The sequence below is a fragment of the Rhea pennata genome, chromosome 13 (assembly GCF_028389875.1).
Source record: "Rhea pennata isolate bPtePen1 chromosome 13, bPtePen1.pri, whole genome shotgun sequence".
NCBI lineage: Eukaryota > Metazoa > Chordata > Aves > Rheiformes > Rheidae > Rhea > Rhea pennata.
This window is the reverse complement of record NC_084675.1, coordinates 3,248,939-3,275,902: the sequence shown is the minus strand read 5'-3', so window position 1 is coordinate 3,275,902 and position 26,964 is coordinate 3,248,939. Positions and strand designations below refer to the sequence as shown.

General features: G+C 63.9%; 2 protein-coding genes across 3 annotated transcripts; one reads left to right on the top strand and one right to left on the bottom strand.

Annotated features, from left to right (window-relative positions):
- Nucleotides 1-1,482: 1,482 nt before the first annotated feature.
- Nucleotides 1,483-13,422, bottom strand: ST3GAL2 (ST3 beta-galactoside alpha-2,3-sialyltransferase 2). 2 transcript variants are annotated; one of them, XM_062586111.1, is made up of 7 exons: nt 13,314-13,422; nt 12,717-13,208; nt 11,461-11,654; nt 7,481-7,660; nt 7,116-7,161; nt 6,604-6,723; nt 1,483-5,851 (listed from the first exon to the last, which is right to left on the bottom strand). In XM_062586111.1, the coding sequence occupies exons 2-7, from the start codon at nt 13,044-13,046 to the stop codon at nt 5,678-5,680; spliced, it is 1,044 nt and encodes a 347-aa protein (XP_062442095.1). In that variant the 5' UTR covers nt 13,047-13,208; nt 13,314-13,422; the 3' UTR covers nt 1,483-5,677. The 2 variants fall into 2 exon arrangements, with proteins under 2 accessions (XP_062442095.1, XP_062442096.1); XM_062586112.1 differs by lacking the exon at nt 1,483-5,851 and adding an exon at nt 5,858-6,131.
- Nucleotides 13,423-18,069: 4,647 nt separating this feature from the next.
- On the top strand, nt 18,070-26,667 carry FCSK (fucose kinase). The gene is made up of 23 exons (XM_062586110.1): nt 18,070-18,148; nt 18,262-18,413; nt 18,509-18,559; nt 18,805-18,930; nt 19,029-19,101; nt 19,217-19,314; nt 19,439-19,519; nt 19,606-19,725; nt 19,877-20,018; nt 20,251-20,378; nt 20,555-20,656; nt 20,860-21,030; nt 21,122-21,189; nt 21,377-21,747; nt 22,076-22,286; nt 22,435-22,601; nt 22,852-23,079; nt 23,316-23,459; nt 23,750-23,869; nt 23,959-24,146; nt 24,428-24,527; nt 25,382-25,605; nt 25,741-26,667. The coding sequence occupies exons 1-23, from the start codon at nt 18,070-18,072 to the stop codon at nt 25,855-25,857; spliced, it is 3,261 nt and encodes a 1,086-aa protein (XP_062442094.1). The 3' UTR covers nt 25,858-26,667.
- The last annotated feature ends 297 nt before the right edge of the window (nt 26,668-26,964 follow it).

The window sequence follows — 26,964 nt, the reverse complement described above, 5'->3', positions numbered from 1 at the left end:
CTCCACAGTCTCTCCAGGCAACCTGCTCCAGTGCTTGGCCACCTTCAGAGCAGAAAAGCTTTTTCTTATGTTTAAATGAAATTTCTTTTATTTCAGTTTGTGCCTATTGCCTCTGGTTCTGTCAGTGGGCACCACTGAAGAGTCTGGCTCTTTTCTCTCTCCCACCTGGTAGGGACAGGACTGGGCGTTTGAGGATCCCTAATGAAAATCCAAGCTGAGACCCTTTCAGAGCTCGCTGGCCAAGAGATGGTCCTTGGCAAAGGGCAGCTCAGGATGCAGCTGGTGCTACCAGACAACCGCAGCTCCAGTGGGAAGTGAGCTGGGAGCTGAGGAGGGGGCTCAGTTCACTGCAGCACCCTGACCTCAGCTTTAGCCCTCTTTGTGCCGGGAGCCCGGGTTGCGGGGAGCTCCCTCAGTGGAGGGGTGGCGGTGGCAATGACCGGAGTCAGCTCCATGCCAGGCCTCTGCCCCCACCAGGGAAGCCACTGTGGCACCCAAAAGGTGCGGCAAAAAAATCTCCAAAACTGCTTCTGAGCCAGTGAAAAGACAAGCGCTAAAGTCTGGCTCCCAGTGGGGAGGCGGGATGTCTCTTATCCCTCCGACGTCTCTGCCCTGGAAATCGGACTGAAGCTGGACATGAGCCCGCTCGGCTGCAGGTCGATGTCCTCGGGACGGGGAGATTGGGGACGGGGGCTGGTGCCAGCTGCCTTCGCCCTGCCAACGCCGCCTTCTCTTTTTCAGGTGCTGAAGAGGGCCAGGAGGGCCGTGCCGGGTGCTGATGCAGAGCAGGCCCAGGCGAGCAGCAGGATCTACGCCCAGGCATGACTCAGACACGGGGCAGAGTCCGCGGACTTTGGCAGAGGGGATTTTGTCGGGGCTCTGCTCCTCGGCGCAGGTCCTGGGCTCCTGGGGGGGGGTTAATTACAGCCCGTGGCTTATGCGTGGCACAGCCGCAGCCCACATGCAGCAGAGCATCTGTCCTGCTCCCCCCAGCCCCACCACCCCCCCTGTCCTTCGCTCCCCCCCTTCCCATTGCCTCCTCCTGACCCCACCAACGAGCCAGGCTTGGGGCTGGGCGTGCGGCACGTGCTCCCCTCCCTGAGGGACCAGCCAACCTCGTGGTGGGGCCACGGTGTACAGCTTCCACTGGACACTGCTGAGAAACGTGTGATGAAGAGGACCAGCCTTGTGGCTCCCAAGACTCCTTTTTTTTTTTTTTTTTTTTTCCCCTCCTCCTTGTGTTAGAAAGCAGCTTCTGGTCACTGAGTCTTCAGGAGAACTTGACTGTGTGCCAGAAGGTGCAGACAAGCTTGTGAGCTGTACAGTACAGAATCAAGGTAAATCTCCTTTAATTTCTAGGGGACAGCACAAACCGAACTGCTAGCTCCCGAAACGCACCCGTGAGCGTCCTGGAGCTGAAAGTCAGGTGGAGCCTGCACAGCTGGGCTCCCAACCTGCCCCAGAAGGAAAGCACAGCGCGGATCTGATGCATGGTTTTTATTGACTAAAAAAAAAGTTGTTTTAAGACAGTTGTGTGCAGAAGTACCCATGTAGACAGAGGCTATGGGAAAAGCCACCCAGTTGCTCCTAGCACTGGTGTCTCTCTCTCCCAGCATGGCACCGCATGACAAACATGACCCCAACCCTCGGTTTCTCCTGCCACACTGGGTACCAGCGCGGTGAGCACCACCGCTGCGCTTCTGCGGGGTGGGCAAGGCCGGGCAGCCCCGCGGAGACCCGGCTCGTCGGCCAGAGAGCCAGCGGCCCCCGCCGGGGTACGCCTGAGCTCCGGGAAGCGTGAGCCCTGATGGCACGGCGGACTCCAGGGCTTCTTCCCCCCGCCCCGCCGCACACCTTGCCCGTAGCCTCTGCCTACATCTCCTCTATGTACAGTACAGTGGTACTCGTAGGCAAAGCGCCTGCGGCCCCCTCCCCGCAGGGCTTGCAGCATGCTCGTGCGTGTGTTCGTTGGCCGCTCTGCCAAAGAAACAGAAGTGGTTGCAAGTCCTTGTATCAGGATGTGTTTTTTTATATATAAAAAAAAAAAAAAAAAAAAAGCTGGGGGAAGGAAGTTACCTGAAAAATGCAGTCTGAGAGGGCCGCCTGTTTGCTGGGTGCAGCGCAGCACGCGTTTGGCACCCATGCCTCCTCCTGCCCCATGATTGTCTGGCCTAGCCCTGCTCAGCCCGGGCAGAAGCAGGCCCGGCCTTGTCGAACCTCCGCAGCTGGATTCCTCCAGCACGCCTGCTCTGACAGCACCTCCACCAAAGCAAAGAAGGTGCTTCCTTTTTTTTTTTTTTTTTTTTTTGTCATCCTCCCAGCAGCATTTTTCCTGCCAACATCCAGCCCAGCAGCACAGGAATAAGGAAGGAAGCCGATCCGACTGCCAGATAAATCAGCCCAACACCTACACCCCACGCTCGCAGGGCAAACCAGCCCAGAGCCAGCGTGGGGAGCAGGGACAGTCCAGCATAGCCGACAGGAGATGGTGAAGGCACTCTTTGTTGCTCATATTTTTGTGGATTTTTTTTATTTTGTTTTTCTTCTCCTAAAAAAGCCCCAGGACAGGTGCAGACCAGGAATAACCTTGGAATAACCGGCCTCTGAGTGCCAGAGTGACAAACCAGGGGAGTGAGGACTGCGTTGAGGGTCGATCATCCTGCCAGCCCTTCTCCGGCTCTTCTCCACATGGCCGGCACCAGGCAGGGGCAGCCAGCCACAAAGCATCACAGAACCTCTTCGACTAAAAAACCTTCCAAGAAACTTGTGGATTTAAAGCCCTGTGGACAGAAAAAGAAAAGACAAAGGTCCCCAGCCCAGGGGATGTTCGGTGCCTTCTCTAGGTGACCCAAATGCTTGTGTTTCATGATTGCAGAGAGAAAACTCAAAAAAGAAAAGGGAAAAAACACTGAAAAAACAATCCAAACCAGTGAGACAGGTAAGAGGTTGTTACAGAAAAGCCAGATACAAAAAGAAAAAATACCTCAAGCCCAGAAAACTATGGTGCTTGCTCCTTAAATAACTATTGCAACAAGGAGTTGGGGGCCAGGCAGAGCTTTCTCCAGCAGCCCCCCAGCCCAGCTGCTGCAGCAGCCTCCTGCACTGGGGCAGCCCGCTCTGGACAGCGGTGGCTTTGCCCTGGCAGCAGCACTGCCATGCCAGGCACCTCTGGGGCTCACCCATCCCAGGCAGAGGATCACCATTGCCTCACATCCCCAGCTGTACAGCTGAGGGTCCCTCTCCAGGAGAGACCTGGCCATGATACAGAGGTGCAGGCTTTTTCTGTTCGATCCCATTTGCCATGACTGCCTTTTTATTGAACCTTCCAGCACCTCTGAAAACCAACCGACTGACTAACCAAAATAAAGTGTTTTTAATCACATCTCTAGGGAGGCAGTTTCCCTCGGCATCTCACCCTGTCCCTCCTGCACGGAGGCTTGACCCACAGCCTAGCCTCAGGCTCTGCCTTCCTCCTGCCCTGCACCTGCTGACAGGCATCTGTTTAATTTTACCAGGACCCATAGCAAAAGACACTTGCTAAAAGAGTCCATATTAGATATCAATATACATCATGGAAAAGCAATGAGAATTTGCAAGGCTCAAGGGTTTCCACTACATCAGTGGCTAACTGAGCAGAAGCACCTCTTCTGCTGCTATGGTACTGTTTCTTTGCCACCTGCTACCTTCACTTGAACCCCCCGAGCTTCAAACATGGGCCCAGCTGACCCCAGCCCATACATGGGACATGGGGATAGCAGCGTTGGCCTCAGGACTGGGAAAGTCAGGGACACACCTGTAGAAACATTACTGTAAAAGAGCCAAAGTGCCTGTGTTCCTCCTCCTCCTCCTCCTCGCAGTGCAGCCAGGGAGCCTTTTCCACAAACCTCACCCAGCCCAGACCAACACACACACAAGTCCAATCCTGCAAGTCATCCATGATCAAAAATGGAGAAAAGACTTTGGGATTTCAGCTTCTCGACAGAGCTGTCCGTTTATAATAAAACAAAAACAAAAGCACGTTTCATTCACCCACTAAAGCTATCTCTAATCTTTTTTTCCCATTCTGAGAGCAAAAGGAAATCTAACTTTTTTCCTCTTCCTCCCCTTGCAGCGCAGGGGAAGGCCAGCCCCAGCCCACAGCCTGTGCCCTCACCAGGGCCGGTCCCCATCGTCACCTCTTGCATCCTGCAGCTGGTTCTTCCCGCATCCCACAGCGGCATCCACCTGGTGCCTGCGGGCAGCTTGTGCTCGCTGTCCCAGCTGCCTCTGCGGGGATGAGGAACCGCAGCGGCCTGGAGCCGGTAAGCCTGATCCCACGCTGTGCTGGCCTCGCTTGTGGCACAGGCGCACGGGACCTGATCCAGAGCCATCCCTCTTGTGGCCCTGGCTAGCCACAGCTGCTGCGGCCGGGCTCCCTTCTTCTCCTTCGACCCTCAAGATTGCCATAAATCAGAAGCGGGCCCTGCAGAGGTCGCCTGGAGGGATCGGGCTACTGGTTCTGCGGGATTGTAGCTGCCTTTTGCACGGTTTCCCTCTAAACTCGTCCTACCATTAGTCAATCCTTGGACAACGGAGAGCCCATCTAACTACCGGCAAGAGAAGGTGATGCCACCCCCCCCGAATAAGCGTCTCTTTTGGTTCCTCTCCTTCCCTCCCCGGAGGCAGGTCCCCCCCCCGGCTGCAAGCACTCGCTCACGCCAGCAGACATCAGTCTGCAGCGGAGCGTCAGCTTGGAGCCGGCGGCCAGCTCTTCACCGGGCCGACCTTGCCCTCTCGACGCGCAGGAGTATCTGAATTTGAATCCCAGATTCTCCTCAGCAGGCTCCCAACAGCCCAATGCAAACAGGCCACGAGTCCAGACCTCCCCTTCCCACTGCCTCCGGTGCCGGGGCCAAACGATTGCAACTGCACATACAAACAGACGTCGCCAGGACCTGATTGTACAGCGGGAGGCTTCTCTGGGAAAGCCGCTGCAGCTACGCAAGGTGGGAAAAAAATCAAAATAAAGGAAGAACGAAGCCAGCTGCTGCCACGCTTGCGCTCAAGCACCAAGCAGAACGGGAGGACGTCTTGGTGAGCTCAGCAGCAGCAGCAGCACGCAGGGTTAAATAACTCAGCCCCTTTCCTCGGGTTAGCCAGCACTGGCGTCCGTGAGACGCTATTGTCCTTGCGTTGCGAGACTGTGCCGTCGGGGAGGGGAAAACTGATTGTTCAAATGTCCTTTCTACCTTGTCCCGGGACATGATTGCTTGGAGTTTCCCCAAAGTCGCCGGGTTTTGGGTGTTTTTTTTCTTGTTTTAAAAAGAGCAGCATTTGGTTTGACTGTAAAGAGATGCAAGTCGGACGCTCCCGCCGTCCAGTCAGTCACTGATTGTGTTTGTAAATCCTTCTCAGCTGAAATAGGTTTCTTAATAATAATATTAATTAAAAAAAAATCTCCTTTTTAGCTCAGAACCTGATTGGCTGGAGGCACCAAATACCCTGCGGAGCAGCTCCATCACCTGGGGCTGTGCAGGGGCCACGCTGCTGATCCTTGCACTCCCGGTGATCGCTTGAGGATGCCTCGGCAAGATTCACCCTCTGCCCTCGCCAGGGCAGGCGGCTGCAGGAATTCCCCCCGTGCCGCGGAAACCTGATTGGCAAAGGCAAGCTGGAGGACTCGCAGTTGTCAGGCCCATCAGTTGCCCCGGTAAACCTCAATTTTGCTGGTTTTGGCCAGCATGTCGAGGATGTGAGCCTCGAAGTCGGCGTCGTGCACCCCGGTCTTCCTGAACTCCCCGGCGTAACGGTTGTTCTCCCAGTAGTGGTGCCAGTTGCCTCGGCTGTCGGCACCGAACCCGAAGACGTTCACCTGCCAGCGGCAAGGAGGGATGGTCAGCCACGAGCAGCCCTGCCAGCCCGGTGGGCGCCGGGAGCCCGGCTGACCGGGCAAAGGCAGCTCGCGGGCGATCCGCTTGCTAAAGCCTGATGCTGGTTGCCGGACGAGCATCCGCTTCAGTGTGGGGGCAGGATTTGGCACTGTACCGCGGGAGCCGAACATGCAGTTTCCCCCGCACGGCCTTCCTGGATACTGCCGAAGCTTTAAAGATATTCACAGGCTGCCCATCGCCATGCTTTTAGGCAAACGGACCCTGCAAACAAGTGACCCTGTTCTAATTTTATCCCACAGCCAGTGCCACCTCCCTCCTTAGCCCTGTAAAACGGTTGCAAAAACAGAGCCAGAGCTCGCCCCTTGCCTGGGGCTGACTGGCTGGAGCTGTGGGCACCCCGCAGCAAGGGCCTGGGTGCTAAGGTTACAGGGGAGCTCCGTGAAACAGCTTAGATGGTCTCAATCAATGAGGAAAGCCAAGGTGGTGGGCCCTGGAGGGAGCGCTCTTCCCAGCCATAGCACGGCAAGCTGGATACAATCAAGGTGACCTTAGCAGTGCCACGGCCCAGGATCCTGGCCGGGATCACGCAGCCCCTCCTGGCCTGCCACCTACCCCTACTCCCCCACCCCCTGCCCAGGCACAGCGTGCGGGACGGCGAACATCCGGGAAGGGAGACCACCGAGGAGCCCCATGGCATGAGCCCCACGGCTCAGCCGGCTGCGCTGCCACCCACCTCGTCGCAGACGTGGAGCGCAAAGAAGAGCACCAACATGCCAGTGGAGGGGTATCGCCCGTGGTGCTCCGTCCAGCGGTCGTGGATGTACTTGAAGAAGGCAGGGTTGTAGATCTGCACCTAGGAGGCCAGGCTGAAATTAGGATCTAGAGCAGTGCATGAGCACTGTCTCTGGCCACCACCAGCCTGTCCTCCCTAGGGAAGGCTCTGCCTGCTGGGCCAGCCCAGCGGTATCCTTCCTTCCAAAGCCAGCAGCTCAGAAAGGAGAAGTTCATGGGAACCCAAGGGGAAGATGCAGCTACTTCTGCAAAGCTTCTCCACACAAGAGGAAGCTATGGAGAAAAGTGGGCTTGTGCTGACCTGGCAGCCTGGGCAGCCATAGTGCCTGGGGAACAGCGCCAAGCAGTGGGCCTCATCTGGGGAGGAGGTAAGGGGAAGGACGCTCTCCTGGGGCTTTCCCACCCCAGGCTGCTGGCACCGCAGAAGAGAAGAGCCTATGGAGCTGTCCTTACCTTTTCTTTGTCCACCCGCAGAAAAGGCTTCACGGGTGCGTACGTGCTGCAAAAAAGCAGGAGGCAGGTTATCTCCTTGGGGACACAAGCCTACTGCAACCCCAACCAAGCTAACAAGATAAGGGAGATGCTTCGGTCCAGGCATTCAGATTTTCCTGTGGGAAAGGAGTGAGAGAAACCAGCCAAGCCCCGAGAGAAGCACCAGTGATGAATATTCATTGCTCCCAGCATGGTGAGCCAGCGGAAGAAGCTGCCCAGCCAGGGCTGTCTGCATGATCTAACGCAGGGAGCGCGTAGAGGCAGATACCACGAAAATCCGCAGCCGGCCGGGGCCGGGGCTGCCCCGTGCCTTGCCGGGTACTTACAATCTGATCTGGCCAGTGGAAAGGGCGCTGGCAATCCAGAGCAGGTCCAGGGTTTTGAAGGGCACCAGCACAAAGCTGACGTTGGCAGGCAGGTTCTTGGCACTCTCTGGGTACATGAAGTGATGAGTGGTCCGACTCCCCACGTCGCCTTCAAACCCCACTGTGGGGGCCTGGTTCATCCTGGGGAGAGAGTCAGGCGTGAGGCAGACACCAAGGAGGAGGATCCAGGCATGGGAATCAACTGGGACCATCCATGCGTGCCATCAGCAGCAGCCCCTGGCCTTCAGATCTGTTTTTCACCCCAGCCCTCTTTTAGAGGTGCAAAAAGAAACCCCTCCCTGCATTGCCCCAGGTGGGAGCTGGGCACGATTTGCACACCGCTGGCAATGCGCAGAGCACCCCGTGTCTCTGCGTCACGGCTGCAAAGCGATAGGGCATCACAGGCAGCGGGAGAGCTCAACCCCGAGGTAGGTTCAAAGCCCAGGGTCACTTCTGCACACACCACGATCCCCGGGGACTGTGTGCCGCACCGGACTTACTTACCTTTGCGACTGCCACAAGCGCTCACATGCAAACGAGCAGACACAGCACTTTACTACCCTCCCTCCTTAGTGCTGCTGAGTAATGGGGGGAAAAAAATCACATCAGAGTATAAACATTTATAGTCAGTTGTGCCTCAGTTCTTCACGTCTTATTCATTTTTTTTTTCCTAAACAGCTCCAATTTAGAACCAGGCTTGTGCTGTATTTCTAGGCATTGGCTTTTCAATCACACATGAAAGTTTTAGGAACAAAAGAAACCTCAGCCACGACATGGACCTTTTATGAGCTGGAGATGGCAAAATTGGTACTAATGCCAGCATGGAGACACATTCAATCGCTGCTCTGTGTTTGGAAAGCAGTGAGATGATTTATGCTTCCCACCCAGGTGCACTGAAGTGCTTTCTAGCCCATTAGCAAGGAAGGAAGATGTCAGAGCAGCTACGAGAGATAAATATTTAAAGTCAGCAGGTCTAGGCGGCTCAAGCCCAGGAGCTCTGCTGATGAGAATTTTTAACGAACAGCAGAATACCGGGGAAACAGCAGGACACCATGAGACAGCTCGCATTTCATCGCAGGGAGGGCTGGAGCAATGACTTGGATCTAGCTTGACAAGAGAAATGGGACTGGGATGAAGGCAGATGCAGTACGGTGATCCTGTTGTGCACACTGTTTCAAAGAAGACAGGGTGGCGGCAAAGACAAGTCAGGATACGAGACACAGGGTGATCCGTGCCAAGGGGCAGAAGTTATGCCCCACTGACATGCTCTAGGAAAGAGCTTCTTGGGAATGGCTGAAAGGACATTCAGCAATTCAAAAGTTGGAAGAAAGTCACAAAATAATCATCTAAGCAGTGGTGCTAGTGCCCAGCAGTGAGAAACGTGGAGTTTAATATAGCTCGCCAAAACAACGGAGAAGTGACCGTTGTGACCTACATAGAGGCCTCCATGGGAAAAAAAATACAAATCCTGGAAGGCTCTTTATCTAGGGAGCAAAGGCAGCACAAGCAACCTCAGCCTCAGAGCCAAGCTGGGAAGAGGCACGTTTTTCAGAGACTGCAGGTGACGAACAGCCAGACGGGGCTGTTGCATCTCAGCGAGGCTGCGCAGGAACGTCTTTCCTCGAAGATGGATGCGCGTTAGATACAAGCCGTTGAATGCAATCAAGGAGCACTTCCCAGATGGCTGATGTGTACAGGGATTGTGAGTTGACACAAGGGTTTCCTCCGTCATTTGGTCGCTTGGAGCAAGAGCCAGACAGCTCCTTCCGCCGGCCTAGGGGACGTGCCAGGCTCCCAGGACCAGGCTCCTTCTCCTCATCCAGTCCATCTCCAGTGGCAATTTCAAGCCACCTTTCACTGTTAAAGCCGCTGTGGGGCAGCATCGGTGCTGGAGCGAGCCGGACAGCTTGGTGTGAGAAGCTGGGCCACAGCTGATTTTGGTGTCAGCAGAAGTGTTGCAGGCTCCTTGCACCATCCTTTCCCCCACAGGGCCTGCACAGACTGCCAAAGCAGCTGGCAGAGCCCAGTGCTCACAAGCCAGAGCATCGCCTGCACCCCCACATTGTTCATGGCTTGTAGATGCTCATCAGAAGACCCCCCAGGGCAACCTGTCCTTCTGCCACCACACTAGGGCTTTGCCCTGTTCCAGCACCCAATGGGCTTCTTGAACAAGCAGCTGTTGCCTGGGCTTGTCCAACCCGAGCCGAGGCGATGGGAAGAGGTTCCCATAATTTTCACCTACTCTGCAGGAATACTGATCTTGGCTGAGTCCTTGCAGCTACTCAAGTGCACCTCCACGCCATAGAGAAAAGCCTGCCTTGGACATACCACAGCTCTTCCTCACTGCAGGCGACGGGGACGCGGTCCTCGCATCACAGCCCTGCTGAGCAGCTTGGCTGCGATACTCAGGTGAGCCATGGGACCCACTCATCTCTTTAAGAGATTTGGGTTGGTAGAAAAAGGCACTGATGTCCAGAGGTGTTTTTGGAGCCAGGCGGGCCAGAGCCTTGCAGGAGGCCCACAGAGACACTCCTGGGGTGTGTAGCAAGGGAAACCGGCACCAGATGGCTCAGCATGAAGCCTGCTAGCATCATTGCTCCCTCCTAGTAAAGTCAGGTCTGCAGCTGCTGGCGTAAAGGGAACCCCACCAGAAAGACTGCTCAGGTCAAAGTGAGGCTCCCGAGAGGCAGGAACAAGCTCCCCTTTCTGCACGTTTTTCTGACAGGGCTGTGATTTAGGAGCATGCTCCTGACTGAGCAATAGTACGGTTGGGGCTCGGAGCACTCTGACAATCCCACGCTGAGCCTGGAAGGGAGCAGAAGATGCCGTCGCACAAAACTGGCGCACGGTTTTATTTTGGGAAGCGTGGGAGGGATCCTACAGCAACAGTGCTGGCGAGCCCAGGGGAGTGGCACAGCGAGCAGCGCTCAGGGCTGGGGCTGCCAGCAGGCACAGCCATGCCATGAGCAGCAATTCAGGTCACAGGGGTGGCTTGCGTGGTTACAGGAGGGAGCACGGGGGGCTGCCCAGCACTGCTCTTCCATGGGAGGACTGGGCCAGCCCAGTGCTGCTACCCTGTGAGAGCAGCAGGGAAACTGAGGCAGGGCCAGGCCATGACCCACCTACAGGTGCATGCCCTAACCGCGATGCTCTGGGGCAGTTTTGCAGAGTAAGAGGGTCCTCAGTTAGACAACTTAAGGATGTCTGGCTTTATTTCTTCCCTCCAGCTGCCAGGAGGGTGGTGTGGCCTCGTTCACCACGTGCCGCGAGTGGCCCAGGGGCACCACGGCACTCCTGGGGGCTGGCCCACTTCAGCAGCAGCACGCCTGACTGCCGCAGCTCCCGTGATGAACCCAGGCAGCTCCGACGCCAAACTGGGACGAGTGGGTCAGACACCTCCCACAGAATCAAGGACCAAACGGAGAAGGGCACCCCGTCCAGAAGGTAGGATCGCAGGCCCAATGCACCCTGCCGGTGCCACGTGCTGCTGTCACAGCCTTCCCAGGGCGGCAGCTGGCCCTGGCCAAGGAAATCTGTGCTCCTTCCTCCCTTCCCACTGCCTCCAAACAGTCAAGAAAGGAAAGGATCTCACTAAGCAATCTAGCTGGTTTCCTCCTGCACTACCGCATATCGACTATGCCCGCATATCGATAGTGCTGGAGGTTAGCTCAAAGCTAAAGGTGCAATTAAAAAAAGTCACATTTCTGCTTTCCCAGTGGGCCTTGGAGAGGACGCAGTTTTAAGGCATGCATATGACGGCGCAGCGTTGGCAAACCCCGTTGTCCCTCCCCAGGCTCCCACCCCCTCCGGCTCGCTTGGCAGCCTGCATTCCTCCTGCCTTTGTACTTGGCTGGATTAGCGGAGTGGGGCTGGGGACATGCTATGGCCCGGGTGTCCCCCCTCTCCTCCCAAGCCATCCCCGCCGGTGGCGCGGCCCTCACCTCATGATGAAGTCGTGCGCGTCGATCTCTCGCCCGTAGCCAGAGCCGCGCAGGTTGCCCGAGTTGCCCACCACGGCGCAGCGCCGGCACCGCCGGGGGTCGCGGGAGCTGTACGGGTTCTTGCCAGGCACGATCTGGAAGAGCTTGCTCAAGACTTCGTGGGTGTTGTGGGATTTAAACTGGGGCTGCAGCATCTGTGAGGGGCAGAAGGAGAAGAGCAGGACATCAGGCAGGGCCACCAATGCACCACGGTACAAAGAGCCGCCCTCCCTGATCCTGCAGCTGCGGCGGTGCTGCCACTTCAGCATGATGCCCTGGCAGACGTGTGGCCAGGTACAGTGCCCCCAAATCACCCCAAATGTGCACGTTTGGGGCAAGAGAGCCTGGGCAGCGAGCACAACAGGCCACAACAGAGAGCGAGCCTTGCTTTCAGGCCATCTCACACTCCAACTCCCTCCAGCTCATCCCTGCAGGCTGAGGAGGACTTAGCAAAGCCCTCAGGTCTCTCCTGCGGCCCCGGAGCACAACCGGGCTCTTTCACTTGACGTTGGGACTAAAGACCTCGATGAAGGAGATTCCACGGGGCCCCAAAGTATTTTGGGACATCCCTTCTTTCTCCCCAAAGCTTCCGAGTCAGAAGAGCGGCGCCAGCGCGGAGCTGCCGCCGCGCTGGTCCGGGAGGACGCCAGCACTGCCCTGGGCCTCGCTGCCGAGATGCTGGGATTTCCCAGCCAGGAACTAGGGGCCCAGGGCAGGAGCAAACCGCTACGTGGGTCGGGGAGGCTGGGGTGAAAATCCTGGCTCTGCTCCAGATCGCCCACGCGCTCCCCAGCCCACCGCTTTGGAGAAAGCCAGCCGCAAGTCTCGGGAGTGCAAGGGTGCTGGCCGGGGAGGTGGGGGCGACGCACCACCCTTCCTCCCTGCCAGCACCCAGCTCTTCATCGCTGGCAACGCGTGGCGACAGCGAGCTGAGGGCAGGAGAGAGGCACTCGGACTCCGTGCCGAGGCTAAACTAAATCCGAAACGTTAAAATCCGAAACGTTGGGCCTCGCCCACACGACGAGCAAAAGCGGTTTTGAGCCTGCCCAGCAGCCACCGAGGGGAAGGGCGCGAGGAGGAAAGCGGGGCCGGCTCCGCGCGGCGACCCCGCGGGCGACGCGCAGCGGGCTGGGAGCCGAGGCGGGAAGGCGAGGGCCGGGCTGCGCGGCGGCCGGGGACGCGGGGCCGGCGATGCCGCCGCCGCGGCGCTCACTCACCATCCACCACCTCTGGACGTCCGGCGGCAGGTCCATGTTCTCCCTGGTCCACACCGGGGAGATGTCGCCGTCGTAGTGGCTGTCAAACCACTCGGAGGCTCCCGCGTCCTCCGCGCAGCGGCGGCAGGCGCAGCTCTTCAGGTAGAGCCCCGCTTTGCTGAGCCGCTGCATGCCCGCGTAGCCGGGCACCAGCTTGACCCGGTGGATGCCGCTCAAGCCGCCGGGCTCCAGGTAGGCGATGCTGTGGTGGGAGTAGGTGAAGAGGAGGGACATGATGAAGACGAGCAGGAAGGCCGTGGTGAGGAAGCAGAAGCGCAGCGAGCACTTCATGGTCGGCGGGCGGCGGGCAGGGACGCCGCCGCTGCCGGGCCGGGGAGGGCGTCACCGAGGCCCGCCGGGCAGCGGGGCGCTCGCTCCGGCCTCGCCGCCGCCGCCGCGCATAGGGCGGCCGACCGCGGGCCGGCGGCGGAGTCAGCCAGCCAGTCCGGCTCCCTGGAGGAGAAAGAGCCGGCCGTCACCGCGGGGCGTTCGCGGCTCCCCGCCGGGGACGGGGACGGCGGTGGGGGGGGGGGACGCGCTCGGCCTGCCGGCTCCTACCTGCCCGGCTGCAGCTTTCCATCCGCGCCGCCCGGCCGCGGCGGGGGCCCCCTCCGGCTCCGGTTGCCGGGGAGACGGCCGAGCGCCCGCCGCGCGCCGCATCTGCCGCAGGCCGCGGAGCAGCCGCCGCCGCCGGCGGTCGCGCACGGGGCCGGATGGATGGACGGCCGGACGCCCGCCTCAGCCGCGGCTCCGCTGCCGGGCGCCGAGGCACGGCCCCGGCTGGCTGGCGGCCGCCGCGGTGCTCATCCTCCCCGGGGACGGCTGCCTAGGCCTTTAGCTAATCCGCTGGCAGCCGGCCCTCCGCCGCGCGCTCGCTCGCTCGCAGACACGTCCGCGGCAGCCTGCAACGGCAAAACGGGGAAGGCAAAGGGGGGGGGGGGCGTCGACTTAGGGGAGAGCTCGGCGCCGAGGGCCGCGCGCGGCAGGGCGAGACCCCGGCCCGGGCTCGGGCCGCCCTCCGAAAAGGGGGAGAGGGCAGCGCGGGGTGGGGGGAGGAGGAGGAGGCGCCACGCAGCGTGGCAGGGAGCCGCGCGCCGTTTGCGGAGCGCATCCGTCCCCCCACCGCCGCCGCCGCGCCCCGCCGTCCAAAGCCGCGAGGTTTCCCCGGGGCGGAAGGGAGCCGCTCCCGAGCTTCGGAGACACGGGAGCGCCGCCGCGCCGCGCCGCGCCGTGCCGTGCCGACAAAGGCTCGCCCGTTACCTCGCCTCCTCGCCGCGGCCGCCGGCGGCTCGACCTTCCCTCGCGACGGGAACGCCAGGGCCCCTCCGCACCGCTCCGCACCGCTCCGCGGCGGCGAACGGCCGCCGCGCTCCCCCCCCCCCCTCCGCCCCCGCGACGTATTTCCCGTCGCCGCGCTCGCGCCTCTCGGGGTCGGGCAGCCGCGTCAGGCGGTTAAAGCTCGCGTCCCCGCCGGCGCAAGGACGTTTAACGTTAGGGCCGAGGCTGCGGGAAGACGCTGGTGCGGGGCGGGGGGAGCGCGCTGGGGGCCCGTGCGAGCGCCCGGCCGGCCCGCGGCGGTCCGGGACCCCTAACCGGGGCGGGGGGCAGTGGCCGCCGCGAGCCCGCTCCCGCGGCCCGCCCCAAGTTATTAACCCGCTTTCAAATATTTGTCCAGGCTGCAACAGGCTTTAAACGAAGGGGACAAACCTGGGCTTAACTTCCTCGTCTCTGCTTTCGCAATCGCTTTCCAAGGGTTTTCCGGCCTAAGCTCAGAGTTTTCACGGGGCGGTTTTGCAGGAGCGGCGCTCGCCCCAGCGCGCGCCGGCCAGCGGCAGAGCCACGCGCCGGGCTTTGCTCCGAGCACAGTTTTTGCTCGCCCTCGGGTGCAACTGAGGCAGAACAAGCTTTGGCGAAAGCACTCGCTCCTCCTCAGGAGCCAAGATCCCTCCAGAGCTCCGGATCCGCATGCGAGGATCCCCTAGGGCGAGTTTCCAGCCGGATCGCCTTTGAGAGCCGCGTGCAACTCAATTACCGGGCGAGCACCAGCGAAACGAAGCAGCGCAGCTCCTCCTCAGCCCTGCAAACTCAGCTCCCCCGCTAAGAGCCGAAAATCGGGTCGATAAAGCTGCCAGCCACGTACGAAATTTTGGTCTGAGAACGACCGCAACTATTTTTGTGTTGTTTTGCCAGCGGAAAAGTGCTTCAAACAGAGGGTTTGCATCCAGGGGAATTTGAGATCAAGCCGTTTTGAAAATTTTTTAAAAAAAGAATCCGACCTGCAATACTGAAAGGTTTCGGGGAAAAAAACAAAACAAAACACTAAACTTCTGGGCGGTTACGCCACTAAAACGGCCCAGCGGAGGCATGCGCTGTGCTACCAGCAGGGAAACCGGATTCACCCTCCCACCTCGGCCGCTTCCCGCTGCTGCCGGCAGCCGTAGGGCTCCTAAAGGCTAAAGCAAATCGCATGTCACAGCCGGAGCTGTTTGCAGGCCAAAACGAGAGTGCCAAGCACTGGCTCGGCCCCACTCGCATCTGGAGTGCGTTTTCACGCAGCCCCACGAGTGCCTCCGCTCTCTAAAGCGGCTGAAAGAGCCGCATCTCGCGCCCGGGTCAAAGCCACGCTCGCTGCGGCGTCGAACGCCAGCGGCTCGTTCGAGTTGCAACGTCCCACGTTGTCTTCCCGACGAGGGCGCCGAGCCTCCGAGCTGCTCCGGGCGGCGGTCGAAGCAGCACGTCCAACCGCCCCTCCGCCGCCAGCTGCCGAAGCAAAACCGGAGCGGCCGGCGCGCGTTCGCACGGCGGCGTCTCGCACACGCCTCGTCCTCCGGAGCGCTCGGGCAGCCAGGCTCGCGACCTAATGAAACGCTTATTTTCGCCTTGGCTTGCCATATCCAAAGCTCGTTAAAAAGATCCCCGTCCGTCCCTCCCCGGCGCCGCCGCCTCCACCCGGTGGGTGCATTTTTTCCCCTGTGATTAGCGTTTTCCTCCCTGCTAATTTTGGAAGCTAAAACAGAGTAGAGGAAGGAAGTACAGCCCGTATGTCGGGTCATCGGCGTGCTGGCGTAACAGCGTTGCTCCAGGCGCCCCGGAGCTGAGCGATCCTACAGAAAATTTACAGCCCACTGTAGCGGGGCGGCAGGTATTAAGGCAAGAAGCCAACTTCACGGGTTAAGCTGGCTCCAGCGGCTCTGCAGCACCGTAACAGAACCGCGGACCTGGCAACTTCTTCTGCGCCCTTTTAATTAATCAGACTCCTATCATCCTGCTCAATCAGCTAATTGCGCTAAGTTAAATTGGTTTTCCACACTTGAAACCATCCTTTGACCCTTGCTGGCAAGGCGAGCAGTTTCATCGCTTCTCCGTGCCCCAGCGCAGGAAGTTTTAGTTACGCTTCACCTCCCAGCGCTGGCGCAGGGTGCAAGAAATGGAGCGAAGGGCCAAACCGAGCCCAGTGCGGAGAAGCACACAAAGGGATCCCCCCGCCCCGGCTGCCGGTATCCCGTTACGCCGGCGGAGCTTCAGCTGGCAGTTGCAAATGCGCAGATGGAACTTGCATCCGGCTGGCAGCCGGCCCCGGGGCCCCGTGTGCAAGCAAAACGCCGGGAAAAGGGGGGCGCGCGGCCCCCGGGAACCTCTCCTGCGCGGCACGGGCCGGCAAGCTGCGGTGCCGGCTGCATCGGTGCACGGCGCCTTTGCCTGGTGGCGGCACCTCCCCTCCCACTGCAACTGCAAAAGCAGGAGCATCCTCGCGGAGACTGAGATTGCGCCAGAGCGGGGGGCGGAATTCAGCCTCCAGCACCCACCGTGCCCCGCCTGGCTGCTTCCGTGCCGCTGGGAGGAGAGGGGCAGTTACAGCTCAGCCGGATAAATTGGGGAGCCTCTCCCCTCGCTGCCCCCAGAGCTGGCCATCGTCATCCTCCCCTGAGCAAAGAGAAGAGCCAGGTGCGCTGCCTGTCCGCCCCCCCCCGGCCCCATCTGCACCCATCTGCCTGAGCTGGGCTGGGTACCAGCGAGCCCCTGGAGCTGGGTGCCGTGGAGCCCCTGGATGAGGTGCCACCAAGCCGGGCACCACCAGGCCATGTACCACCGAGCTCCCGGATCAGGCGCCACCAAGCCGGGCACCACCAGGCCAGGTACCACCGAGCTCCCGGATCAGGTGCCGCCAAGCCGGGCACCACCAGGCCAGGTACCACCGAGCTCCTGGATTAGGTGCCGCCAAGCCGGGCACCACCAGCCCGCGGCCTGCCGGGGGGCTCGCACAACCCGCGGCTGCGGGCAGCCCCCTGGCTCTGCTGCCGAGGCCCCCGCGCTGCCCCGTGGGTGCGGACGCCAGCGGGTGGGCGCTGCCGCTGCAGCGTCCCACGGGCCCTGCGGCGAGCAAGGGGTCCGCGACCCTTGGCGAGGGCAGGACGAGCCGCCCAGGGCCCGCGAGGTGCCCGGGGCCTAGAAGTCCCGCTCTCCTCCGGGGTGGCAAGAGGCAGGGGCAGAGCCCGAGCTCGACGCCCGGCTTTTCCTCTTCACCGAAGGGGCGAGACCCGCGCCCGCCCGCGCCCCCTCCGCCTCGCAGCCTCTTCCACGGGGCGCGGGCGATGCCCCGGCGGGCGCAAGCGGCTGGCGGCGCCTCCGGCCTCGCCGAGGGCGGCCGGGACGGGGACGAGCCCCTCCCCGAGGGTGCTGGGGGTGTCCCGCTGTCCCCAGCGTCCCCGCGTGGGGGGGAAGCACCCGCGCCGCCGCCGCGGTACCTGGCGCCGCTCCCGCATGGCCCCGCCGCGCCCGCGCCGCCCCGGCAGCCTGGAGCGCTCGTGGGACCCCGTCGGGGGGGGGGGGGGGGGGGGGCGCTGTGCCTTTAAGGGGCCGGCGGGCCGCGCGCCGCAGAGCACACTGGGAGCTGCAGTCCCGCGGGGGGCGCCCGCCGCGCGGGGAAGGGGGGAGGGGGCAGCCGAGGAACTACAGCTCCCGGCAGGCCCCGCGGCGGCGGTCGAAGCGGGCGCCTGGAAGGGCGGGGCAGGAAGCGGGCGGCGCGGCGGCGCCGGGCACGCGCGCGCGCCACAGGTGCGCTGAGTTTGCCCGTGCGCAGCTCAGCTGCTGCCCCGAGGCGGCGGCGGCGGCGGCCTGGCGCTCGCTGCCGCTTCCCCCCGAGCCCCGGCGGCGCCCGAGCCCCGTGCCCGCGGGCTGCCTGCTTTGCCAGGCTCCGCCAAGGTCGACGTCGCGAACGCGCTGCTCTGCCGCCCCGGTTGCGCGGCGCTGCGGCCGCTGCGTGTCCGACTCGGCGCGGTGCCCCCGCGACGTGGCGCCGGGGCGGCACGCGGGCATGGCGCCCGGGGCCGTCGAGTGGACCGTCGTCGTCCTGACCTGCCAGCGCCGGGACTGCGTCTCGGCCTTCCAGCAAGGCAGGTGGCGGGGCCGGCATGTGCCCGTGTGCCGGCGAGGGGCTGCGCGCCCCGGCACGGCGCGGCACAGCACGGCACGACGCGGCTCAGCGGCCCCAGCCTCTCCTCCGCAGAGCTGGAGACGCGGTGGCGCAGGGGCGCCCTGGGCCGGCGGCCCGTCCTCCTGGTCGTGGAGGACCCGTCGGGCCGCGCGGGCAGCGGCGGAGCCACGCTCAACGCCTTGCTGGTGGCGGCGGAGCACCTGAGCGCCCGGGCGGGCCGCACGGTGAGCGGGCGCCGCGACCCGCCGGCGTGCCCGGCGCTGCGCCCGCGCGCCCGGCTCTGCCGGCGCCGCTGAGCCGCGCCGTTCCGCCCGCGCAGGTGGTGACCTCCGACGTGCTGAAGGAAGCCCGCGTCCTCATCCTGCACGTGGTGAGAGCGGCGGGCCGCGCTCGCCCCCTGCGCATGGGGCCGGCAGCTCCCTGCTGGGGTTTCGCCTTGGGGCAGCGTTTGGCGGGAGCCTCGGGCCGTATCCAGCCCTCCAGGAGCGGAGCGGGGGCTCTGGCGCCTGCTGGCTCGGGGTCCTCTGCCCCGAGCAGCCCCACGTCCTGTGGGGGGCCAGAGCCGGCTCACTCTGACCCTCCCAACCGCCCCCTCGGGGATCCGTGTGCCGCCAGGGCCGTGACTTCTCCTTCGATGACTGCGGCCGAGCCTTCACCTGCTTGCCCGTGGAGGAGCCCGACGCGCCGGCCGAAGCTCTGACCTGCAACCTGGACAGCCTGCTGGGGACCATGACGCGCCGGGTCGGTGGGGCCGGGTGGGAGCGGGGCGGCAGGCTCGCTGCTGGCGAGGGAAGGGTGCCGGCAGCCCGCCCTGAGCGCCGGGGCCTCTCTCTCGGCAGCTCTGCGTGGGCTCCCCGCCGGGCGTGTGGGTCTGCAGCACGGACATGCTCCTCACCGTGCCCGCGGCGCCAGGTGAGCAGGCGCCGGCCTCGCCTGGGCTGAGGGCACCTGGTGGCGGGAGCCGGCCCCGATTCGGCTCTCGTCGTGCTCACCGTCCGTGTGCCGCCCGCCCTGCTCCGCTCCCCAGGGATCGCCTGGGACGGCTTCCGGGGCGTCCGAGTGATCGCGGTGCCCGGCAGCCAGGCGTACGCCAAGAGCCACGGGGTCTACGTCGCCGATGGGCAGGTCCGCGGCAGCCCCTTTTCCCCGCGACGTCCGCAGCGCGGCACCCCCGGGCACGGTCCGGGGCGGGGTGGTGGTGGTGGCTCCGGACGCCCCAAACGGCTCCGTCGGGCCCGTCTCGCTCCAGGGGACGGTGAGCGACATCATCTACAGAGGCACGGAGGCTCAGCTGCAGCAGTGCGCGGGCCCCGACGGGACCGTGCCCCTGGTACGGCGCAGCCGGCGGGCTCGGGGCGCCGGGGCCCCTCGTGGCCACCCGCCGGCGAGGGCCCCAGCCCCGCTGTGCCCGTGCAGGTGTGCGGCGTGGTTTTCTTCTCCTCCGACGCCGCCGAGCAGCTCCTGGCCACGCACGTCATCCCTCCTCTGGACGCCTGCACCTACCTGGGCCTGGACTCGGGAGCGCCGCCCGTCCAGGTGACACCCCTCCCAGAGGGCCCGGGACCCCTCGCGGCGCCCCGCGGCGGCCCCCAAGGGCTCGTTCCCCCGCCGCCGCCGCGGTGGCAGAAGCGGGGCCGGGGCGGGGAGGGGTCGGGGCGCAGCGCCGCGGGTCCCTTCTGCTCCGCAGCTGTCCCTCTTCTTCGACGTCGTGCTGTGCATGGCGAGCGGGGTGACGCAGGAGGACTTCGTGACGGGCGGCGGCGACGCCGGCGCCAGGAGCGCCCGCTCCGTGCTCTGGACGGCCCTGCGCCCCTTCCCTCTCAGCATGGGTGAGCGGCGGCGCGCCGGGGGCCGCCCGCCCCGGCGCCTCTGCCCTGCGCTGGGTGCTCGGAGCCGTGCGCCGGGCCGGGGGGGAGGACACGGGGTGCTTTGGGGGCCGGGTGCTGGGTCGGGTCCCTCCTGCCCAGCAGCGTGTCCGCGGATGCCCTCTCGCCCTTGTTTCGGCCCGGCTCCGGCTGCAGGACGGGGCGCCCGCGAGCCTGGGGACGGTCCCCTCCGCAGCCTGCGTTCCCGGCGGATCCTACGACTACCTGAGCGCGGCCGCGAGCGACCACATCCGCAGCCTGACGCCGCCGCCTGGCTCCGCCGGCCGCCTCCGCTTCCGCCAAGTCGCCCATTCCCACGTGGACGTAGGTCTTCCCGGCCTCGCTTGCCGCGTGGCTCGACGCCCCCCCGCCGGCGTCCCGTCTCCGGGCTCCGCTCCGCCCGCGCCGAGTGGAGCCCCGGCCGGCGGGAGCTCGGCGGCCCCCGGCGCGGTCGTGGCCCGTGGGCCCGCGAGCCCACGCGGCCTCCGCGCTCCCTGCAGCAGCCCCGGCTCCTCGAGGTCGGCTCGTCGGTCACCAACTGCCTGCTGGAAGGCGCCGTGCGGCTGGCGCCCGGCAGCGTCGTGCAGCACTGCCATCTCCAGGTCCGTGGCCGAGGGCCCCGCCAGCCCTCGGGGCGTTGGCTTGGGCCTCCGCCAGGTCCGGGTGGGCCTGGCTGGGGCGGGGGAGCTGTGCCCGCGCGCTTCGCGGTGCCCGGCCTCTTCCCGGGTGCCCGCTGGCTGGCAGCGGGGCACGCCGGCGGCTCTCGCCGTCCTCAGGGCCCTGCCGCCGCCGTGCACGCACGCAGGGTCCCCTGGAGATCGGCCCCGGCTGCCTCCTCTCGGGCCTCGCCGCGGCCTCCTCGGCGGCCCTGCGGAGCTGCCCGCTGCGCGACGTCGTCCTGCAGGGCCACCGCGTGCGGCTGCGGGACCTGCCCTGCCGCGTCTTCACGCTGACCGGCCGCCTCGACGACTGGCAGGTACGGGGGGCCGCCGCGGGGCTCCCCGCGCGCCTCGCGGCCGGCCCTCTCCCGCCGCCGGGTCCTGCCCGTGCTCTCCGTCTCCCCTCAGAGCCCTGCCGAAGAGGCCACCTACCTGAACGCGCCGTGGAGCGAGTTTTTCCAGCGGACGGGCATACGGTAGGCGCCGCGCGTGACCTTGGAGGGCGGGGGTCCCCCCGCCCCGTCGGGGCTGCTGGCACCCTGGGGTGCCAACGGCATCTCCGGGCTCGAGGGGCAGCAGGAGCTGGGAGAGCCGCCCCAACGCCTGCGGCGTCGCGTCACCACGGCCCGGCGTCGCGGTGCTGACGGCCCCTCCCTTGGGCAGGGAAGGGGACGTGTGGGGCGCCGAGACGCCGCGGGGGAGCCGCTGCCTGCTCAGCGCCCGCCTCTTCCCCGTGCTGCACGCCTCGGAGGCGCTGGGGCTGGAGGACGTGCTGTGGCTGCTGGCCCCGGCGGCGGCGGCGAGCGGGCGGCTGCAGCGCTGGCGGGCCGCCTGGCGCATGTCCTGGGAGGAGCTGCTGCCCTGCCTGGACAAGGCGGCCGAGCTGGGCGCCCGCCGGGCCCTCTTCTTCCAGCAGGGCCAGCGCAAGGTGCGGCGGGTGCTGCTGGGGCGCGAGGACGGCAGCCTCCTGCCGCTCACCCGCAGCGCCGTGCACGAGGGCTACCACGAGGCCGTGCTGGGCACGCTGGACGAGGGTGAGCGTCGGGGGAGATGCTTGGGTTTTGCCGTCCCTTCGCAGGGCTGCTCCACCTGGGCTCGCTCAGCCACATCTCGCGTCTCCAGGGGTTAAGGCTGATTGTTACACCCCATCTTCTCCTATAAACTCCCCCAAAATCTAGCAGCCCCTTTGCGGGAATGTGCCCGTGGTGATGCACCCCAGTGTGTCCAACCAGCCGAGGCCGAGTCCTCTCCTCGGCTCCGGGGGCTGGAGCCGGGCTCGTTGTGGAAGTTTGGGCCCTGTGGGCTGGTTCGGAGTCGACCTGCAGCCTGGCTTCCGCCTTGCCGTCTCCCTTTGCTTCGCAGTTGCCTCCACGACCGACGACGCGGGCATCGCGGCCCGGGCGCTCGCGTGCATCGCCGACGTGCTGGGCTGCATGGCGCAAGGGGAAGGGGGCTTGCGGAGCGGGCCGGCTGCCAACAAGGAGTGGGCCTGCGCCTTTGGGCGCCTGGAGAGCGGGGACATCGCCGGGGGCGTCCGGGAGCTGGCCGCAGAGCGGAAGAAGTGGATGAGCAGGTGAGACTGGGGCAGGCGAGTGGAGAGGCCGGAGCTGTGGCTGCTGCCCGACCTGGTCCTCTGCCTTCTGGCCCTTTCCCTGGCATCGCCGTGCTCGGAGAGGCAGTGGCAGGGCCCGGCCCTGGGCTCAGCACCCCTCCTTTCCCAGGCCAGCCCTGCTGGTGAGAGCAGCTCGGCATTACGAGGGGGCTGGGCAGATCCTCATCCGCCAGGCTGTGATGTCCTCGTGCCAGTTTGTCACCGTGCGGCAGGCGGAGCTGCCGCCGTTGGGGCGCTGGGTGCGGGTGACGTGTCCGGCCCGCCTGGACCTCTCCGGTGAGCGCCTTTCCCCGGGGCTGGGGGATGCTCTTCCAGCCGCCGCGGCTTCAGCTGACATGGGCAGGGAGGTGGGCTCGGAGCCGGTGGGACGGAGGGGATGGCAAGGCTGGGCGTGCAATCCTAGCGTTCTGCTCCGTGGCATCTCCACCTCGGCGGCGGAGAGGGCCGAGGCGGCACGCGATGCTGGGAAGCGCGGTGGGGACAAGCCCCGCGGCTGCTGCCGAGGGCTGACAAGGTGCCTCGGCAGGCGGCTGGAGCGACACGCCTCCCATCACCTACGAGCACGGGGGTGCCGTGGTGGACGCCGCCGTGCTGGTGGACGGGCAGCGGCCGATCGGCGCCCGGGTCCGGCGCATCTGCGAGCCGGAGCTGCGCCTCGCCAGCGTCAGCGGGACGCCGCAGGGCGAGGTGGCCGTGGAGCTGGTGTGCCGCGAGCTGGAGCACTTGCAGGATTACTGCCAGCCGCATGCGCCAGGTGAGATGCCGACCAGCCGCAGGGACCAGCTCCGCATCCCTCTCTCCGTCCAGGGCGCAGACGCCCAAGTGCCCAAGCAGTCCCGCAACACGATGGATGTGGTGTTGGGGTTCAGACCTGCTGTGGCACCTTGGGAGCAACCTGCTCTGTTCCTACATCTCCTTTCGTGGCCCTTGGGGAGCAGACAGCGCAGAAGGCACCAGCTTTGCTTTCTCCTTCCCCTTTTTTTTTCCCAGGAGCCTTGCTGAAAGCTGCCTTCATATGCACCCAGATCGTGCAGTTCCCCTCGCAGAAACCCTTACGAGCCCAGCTGCTGGATAGCTTCGGTGGCGGCTTCGAGGTGCACACCTGGTCCAAGCTGCCCCATGGCTCGGGCCTGGGTATGTCTGCTGGGGGAGAGGTGGCAGGGTGCAAACCCAGCCCTGCCTCGCCAGGGCATCCCTCTGGGTTTGAGCCCCAAGACTCGGAGCTTCCCGCTCGCTGCCACGTGGCCGGGAGCTCGGCGCCGGCTCCTGCAGCCCGGCACGCGGCCGCTGCTGGGCAGCGCGAGTCTCTGTGCCGCGTCGCTGTGAGCTACCGCGCGGTCCGAGGAGGGCGGCGCGGGGACGCACAATGCGAGCGCTGCTCCTCGCTGCCCTTCGCTGCCTTGACCCTGCTGTGCTCCCTGCAGGCACCAGCAGCATCCTGGCCGGAGCCGTGATGGCATCGCTCTACCGGGCGGCGGGGAAGGCTGCCAGCACCGAGTCCCTTATCCATGCCGTGCTGCACCTGGAGCAGAGGCTCACAACAGGTAGTGTCCGGGAGGAAGCTTCCCTGTGGGGCAGGATATGGCCCACCTGGGGCTGGTCTAGCCGTGGCTGAGGACCCTCCACCTTGCAGGAGGCGGTTGGCAGGACCAGGTGGGCGGGCTCGTGCCAGGCATCAAAATTGGGAGGTCGAAAGCCCAGCTCCCGCTCAGAGTGAAGGTGGAGGAGATCCCGGTGCCCGAAGGCTTTGCCCAGACCCTCAGCGATCACTTGCTGCTGGTGTACACAGGAAAGACTCGCCTGGCCCGCAACCTGCTCCAGGTAACACATGGGGCCCTCGGGCAGTTCGGGCTCTGGCCTCTGCTCCCCGACGGGATACGTGGCTTCGCGTCGGTGCCCGTCGGTAGCCCCTTCGCGAAGTCCTGCCTCCGTCTGGGGTCTCGGAGACGAGGTGTCGTGCTCTGCCCTCTGCAAGCTGCTCTGCAGTGGGAGCTGGCGCCGAAGGCACGGCCAGGAGTGGGCCAGCAGAGGCAGGCGCCCGCTGTGCTCCGCAGCCAGCTGCCGGCCACCCCCGGCGACGTCCCCGCTCTGCTGGTTTGCAGGACGTGGTGAGGAACTGGTACGCCAGGCTGCCCGGCGCCGTGCAGAACGCCGACGCGCTGGTGAGCACCGCCGAGGAGTGCGCCCAGGCCTTGCGGCGAGGTACGAGCCCCCCTGCCCTGGGCCAAGCTGGCCCTTCGCACTGGCCGACCGCTTGCCTGCTCCCTGCTAGCGGGGTGATGCCACGTCCTAGGAGGGCGGTGCTGGCGGAGCGTGGTTGTCGGGGGGCCAGGCAGCTCGGAGGCTCCTGCGTTGCCCTCTGGGCCTTGCAGCGGCAGCCAGGCAATTCCCTGCCCGCTGTTGGCTCCCTGGGACACTGGCTCCGCTCCGCTGCCCTCAGCAGCGCTGGGGAAAACCTGGCAGATCCTTATTAATGAGCAGAGAAGCGCAAAAGCCCAGGGGGAGAACCTGCGCAGACCGCGGCTGGCAGAGGCGCAGGGGCGCGGGGACAGCGCCAGCAGCTCTTGCAGCCACTCTCCCTGCTCTCCTCCAAGGACCCGCTGGGCCCACTGGCGTTTTATGGGCAATGCTCTGAAATTCGGGCTGGAGCTGAGAGGTGGCTGTTTGGGGGGGGGTAGAAGGGTTAGGAGAGGCACCAAAGGACAGGCCAAGTCTGGTTGATTTTCTGAGTCGCCTGTGATGGCGCTGGGGGTTGTGCCTCGCTTTTGAAGCGGACTCATTTGGCCTCCGGCTGCTGGGGTGTTGTGGGGCGAATGCTGGAACATGAAAGCAACCGAATCCTCCCCCTGTGGAGGATTAAAAAATAAGCAGCAGTGCAATAGTGCTGCGTTTGCACGCTTGGCTAGCAGAGCTGGGAGGAATTGGGTTGATGAGAAGGCATAATTTAGCTCGGAGTGAGCGGGAGAGGCGTGCTCAGGCCTCTGCTCCCTGGGAGAGAAATGGAGACAAATCTCCTCTGTTTTGACTTGTTTGCAATCATCTCCTCTCTCCTCCAGGTAATCTGCCGCTCATCGGCGAGTGTCTGAACCGCTACTGGCAGCAGAAGAAATGCATGGCCCCCGGGTGCGAGCCGCTGGCCGTCGGGCGCCTGATGGACGCTCTCCGGCCTTACGTCTACGGGCAGTGTTTGGCTGGGGCCGGCGGCGGCGGCTTCCTGTACGTCTTAACCAAAGCTCCGCGGCAGAAGGAAGCCTTGCACCAAATTCTAGCAAAAACGGAGGTGAGGCGTGTGCCCCCACCCACTGCAGATGGGGCGGGATTGGCCCTCCCTAGGGCCTTGCAGGCATGAGCCATCCTGAACGGCCACGTGAGGCTCCCTTGCTGACTCCTGCCCCAACCTTTAACTCTGTTCCAGGGACTGGACAACTTCAGCATCCACAGCATCGAAGTGGACGCCGGCGGTTTCTCTGTGGAGGTAGAGGGAAGTGATCCTGAAGGTAGTGCTCATCCCGGAGAGGACGCATCCATGTGAAGGCCTTCGGCCCTGGACAGTTCCTGGTGGATACGTGGGGCGGGGGGGGAGCAGCCAGCTGCTCCTCTGAAGCGGGGGAAATTCCCAGGCTGGAGTCTCGGCTCCCTGCGCCTGCAGCCGGGACTGGTTCTGGTTTGTACGCTGGCTTGCTGACTGCGGGACAGAGAGCCAGAAGCCCTTTGATTCATTGCTGTACACCAAGGCCAAGCCTTGGCCAGGTCCTGACAGCAGCCCAGCAGAGCCCAGGGTATCCCTCTTGGGAACAGCGGCTGGGCCTGAAGTACAAATTGGCCAGAGCTGCCAGCCCTCATCACAGGGTGCTGTCACAGCTACTCTCCTCAACAGCAGCCATATGCCAGCTCCTTCAGCTGGCTCCAGCGAGTGCCTTAGGTCTTGACGTGACCTTCTTGTGCTGATACCTGCCCCAACAGACACTGAGGCTGGAGGAACTGTGATGAGCTGAGCAGGCAAACCTTCCCGCAAGGACAGACTTGCTGGACAGACTGGCTGCTAGGAGCATAGCTGAACTCCAGGCTGATCCCAGGACCTTCCTCCTCCAAAGGGAGGAAGAATAGCACTAGTAACATTCCCTATAGCAGGGCCAAGGTTATCGATACTGCTGGGCCTTCCTGATCTTCCAGCAGCAGTGGTCTGCACTGCCATCAAGAGTGCATCAAGGTCCACCCTCGATGTGGAATCACGTCCCCCCCAACTCTGTGCTCATCGAAGAGAAGGTACCACGAGATTATTTCTGCAGTGGGTTACTGATTCCTGCTACTGTTTCTCTGAGTAAAAGATTGCATGTTCCCAGCATGTTTACTTCTGTCTGTCCTTAGCAGTACTCTGTTTACCACCACTCCTTCCCCACAGGACAGCAAAGGCCTGGAAATGCTGGGGCAAAGCTCAGCCCTCCCGGCAGAGGGTAAGGCAGAGATCACAGGTGGGTGCCCATCATCTCCCTCTACAGCCTCTGCTGATGGGTGATAGCCTGGGAATGCGTCTGCCAGCAGTGGTGGAGCATTGGGCTGGCAGTGCTACTACCACGTACTACCTTAAGGGTGTTTGTAACCCTGCTGTGCCAATGCCAGCTGGCAGACAGGGAAGAAC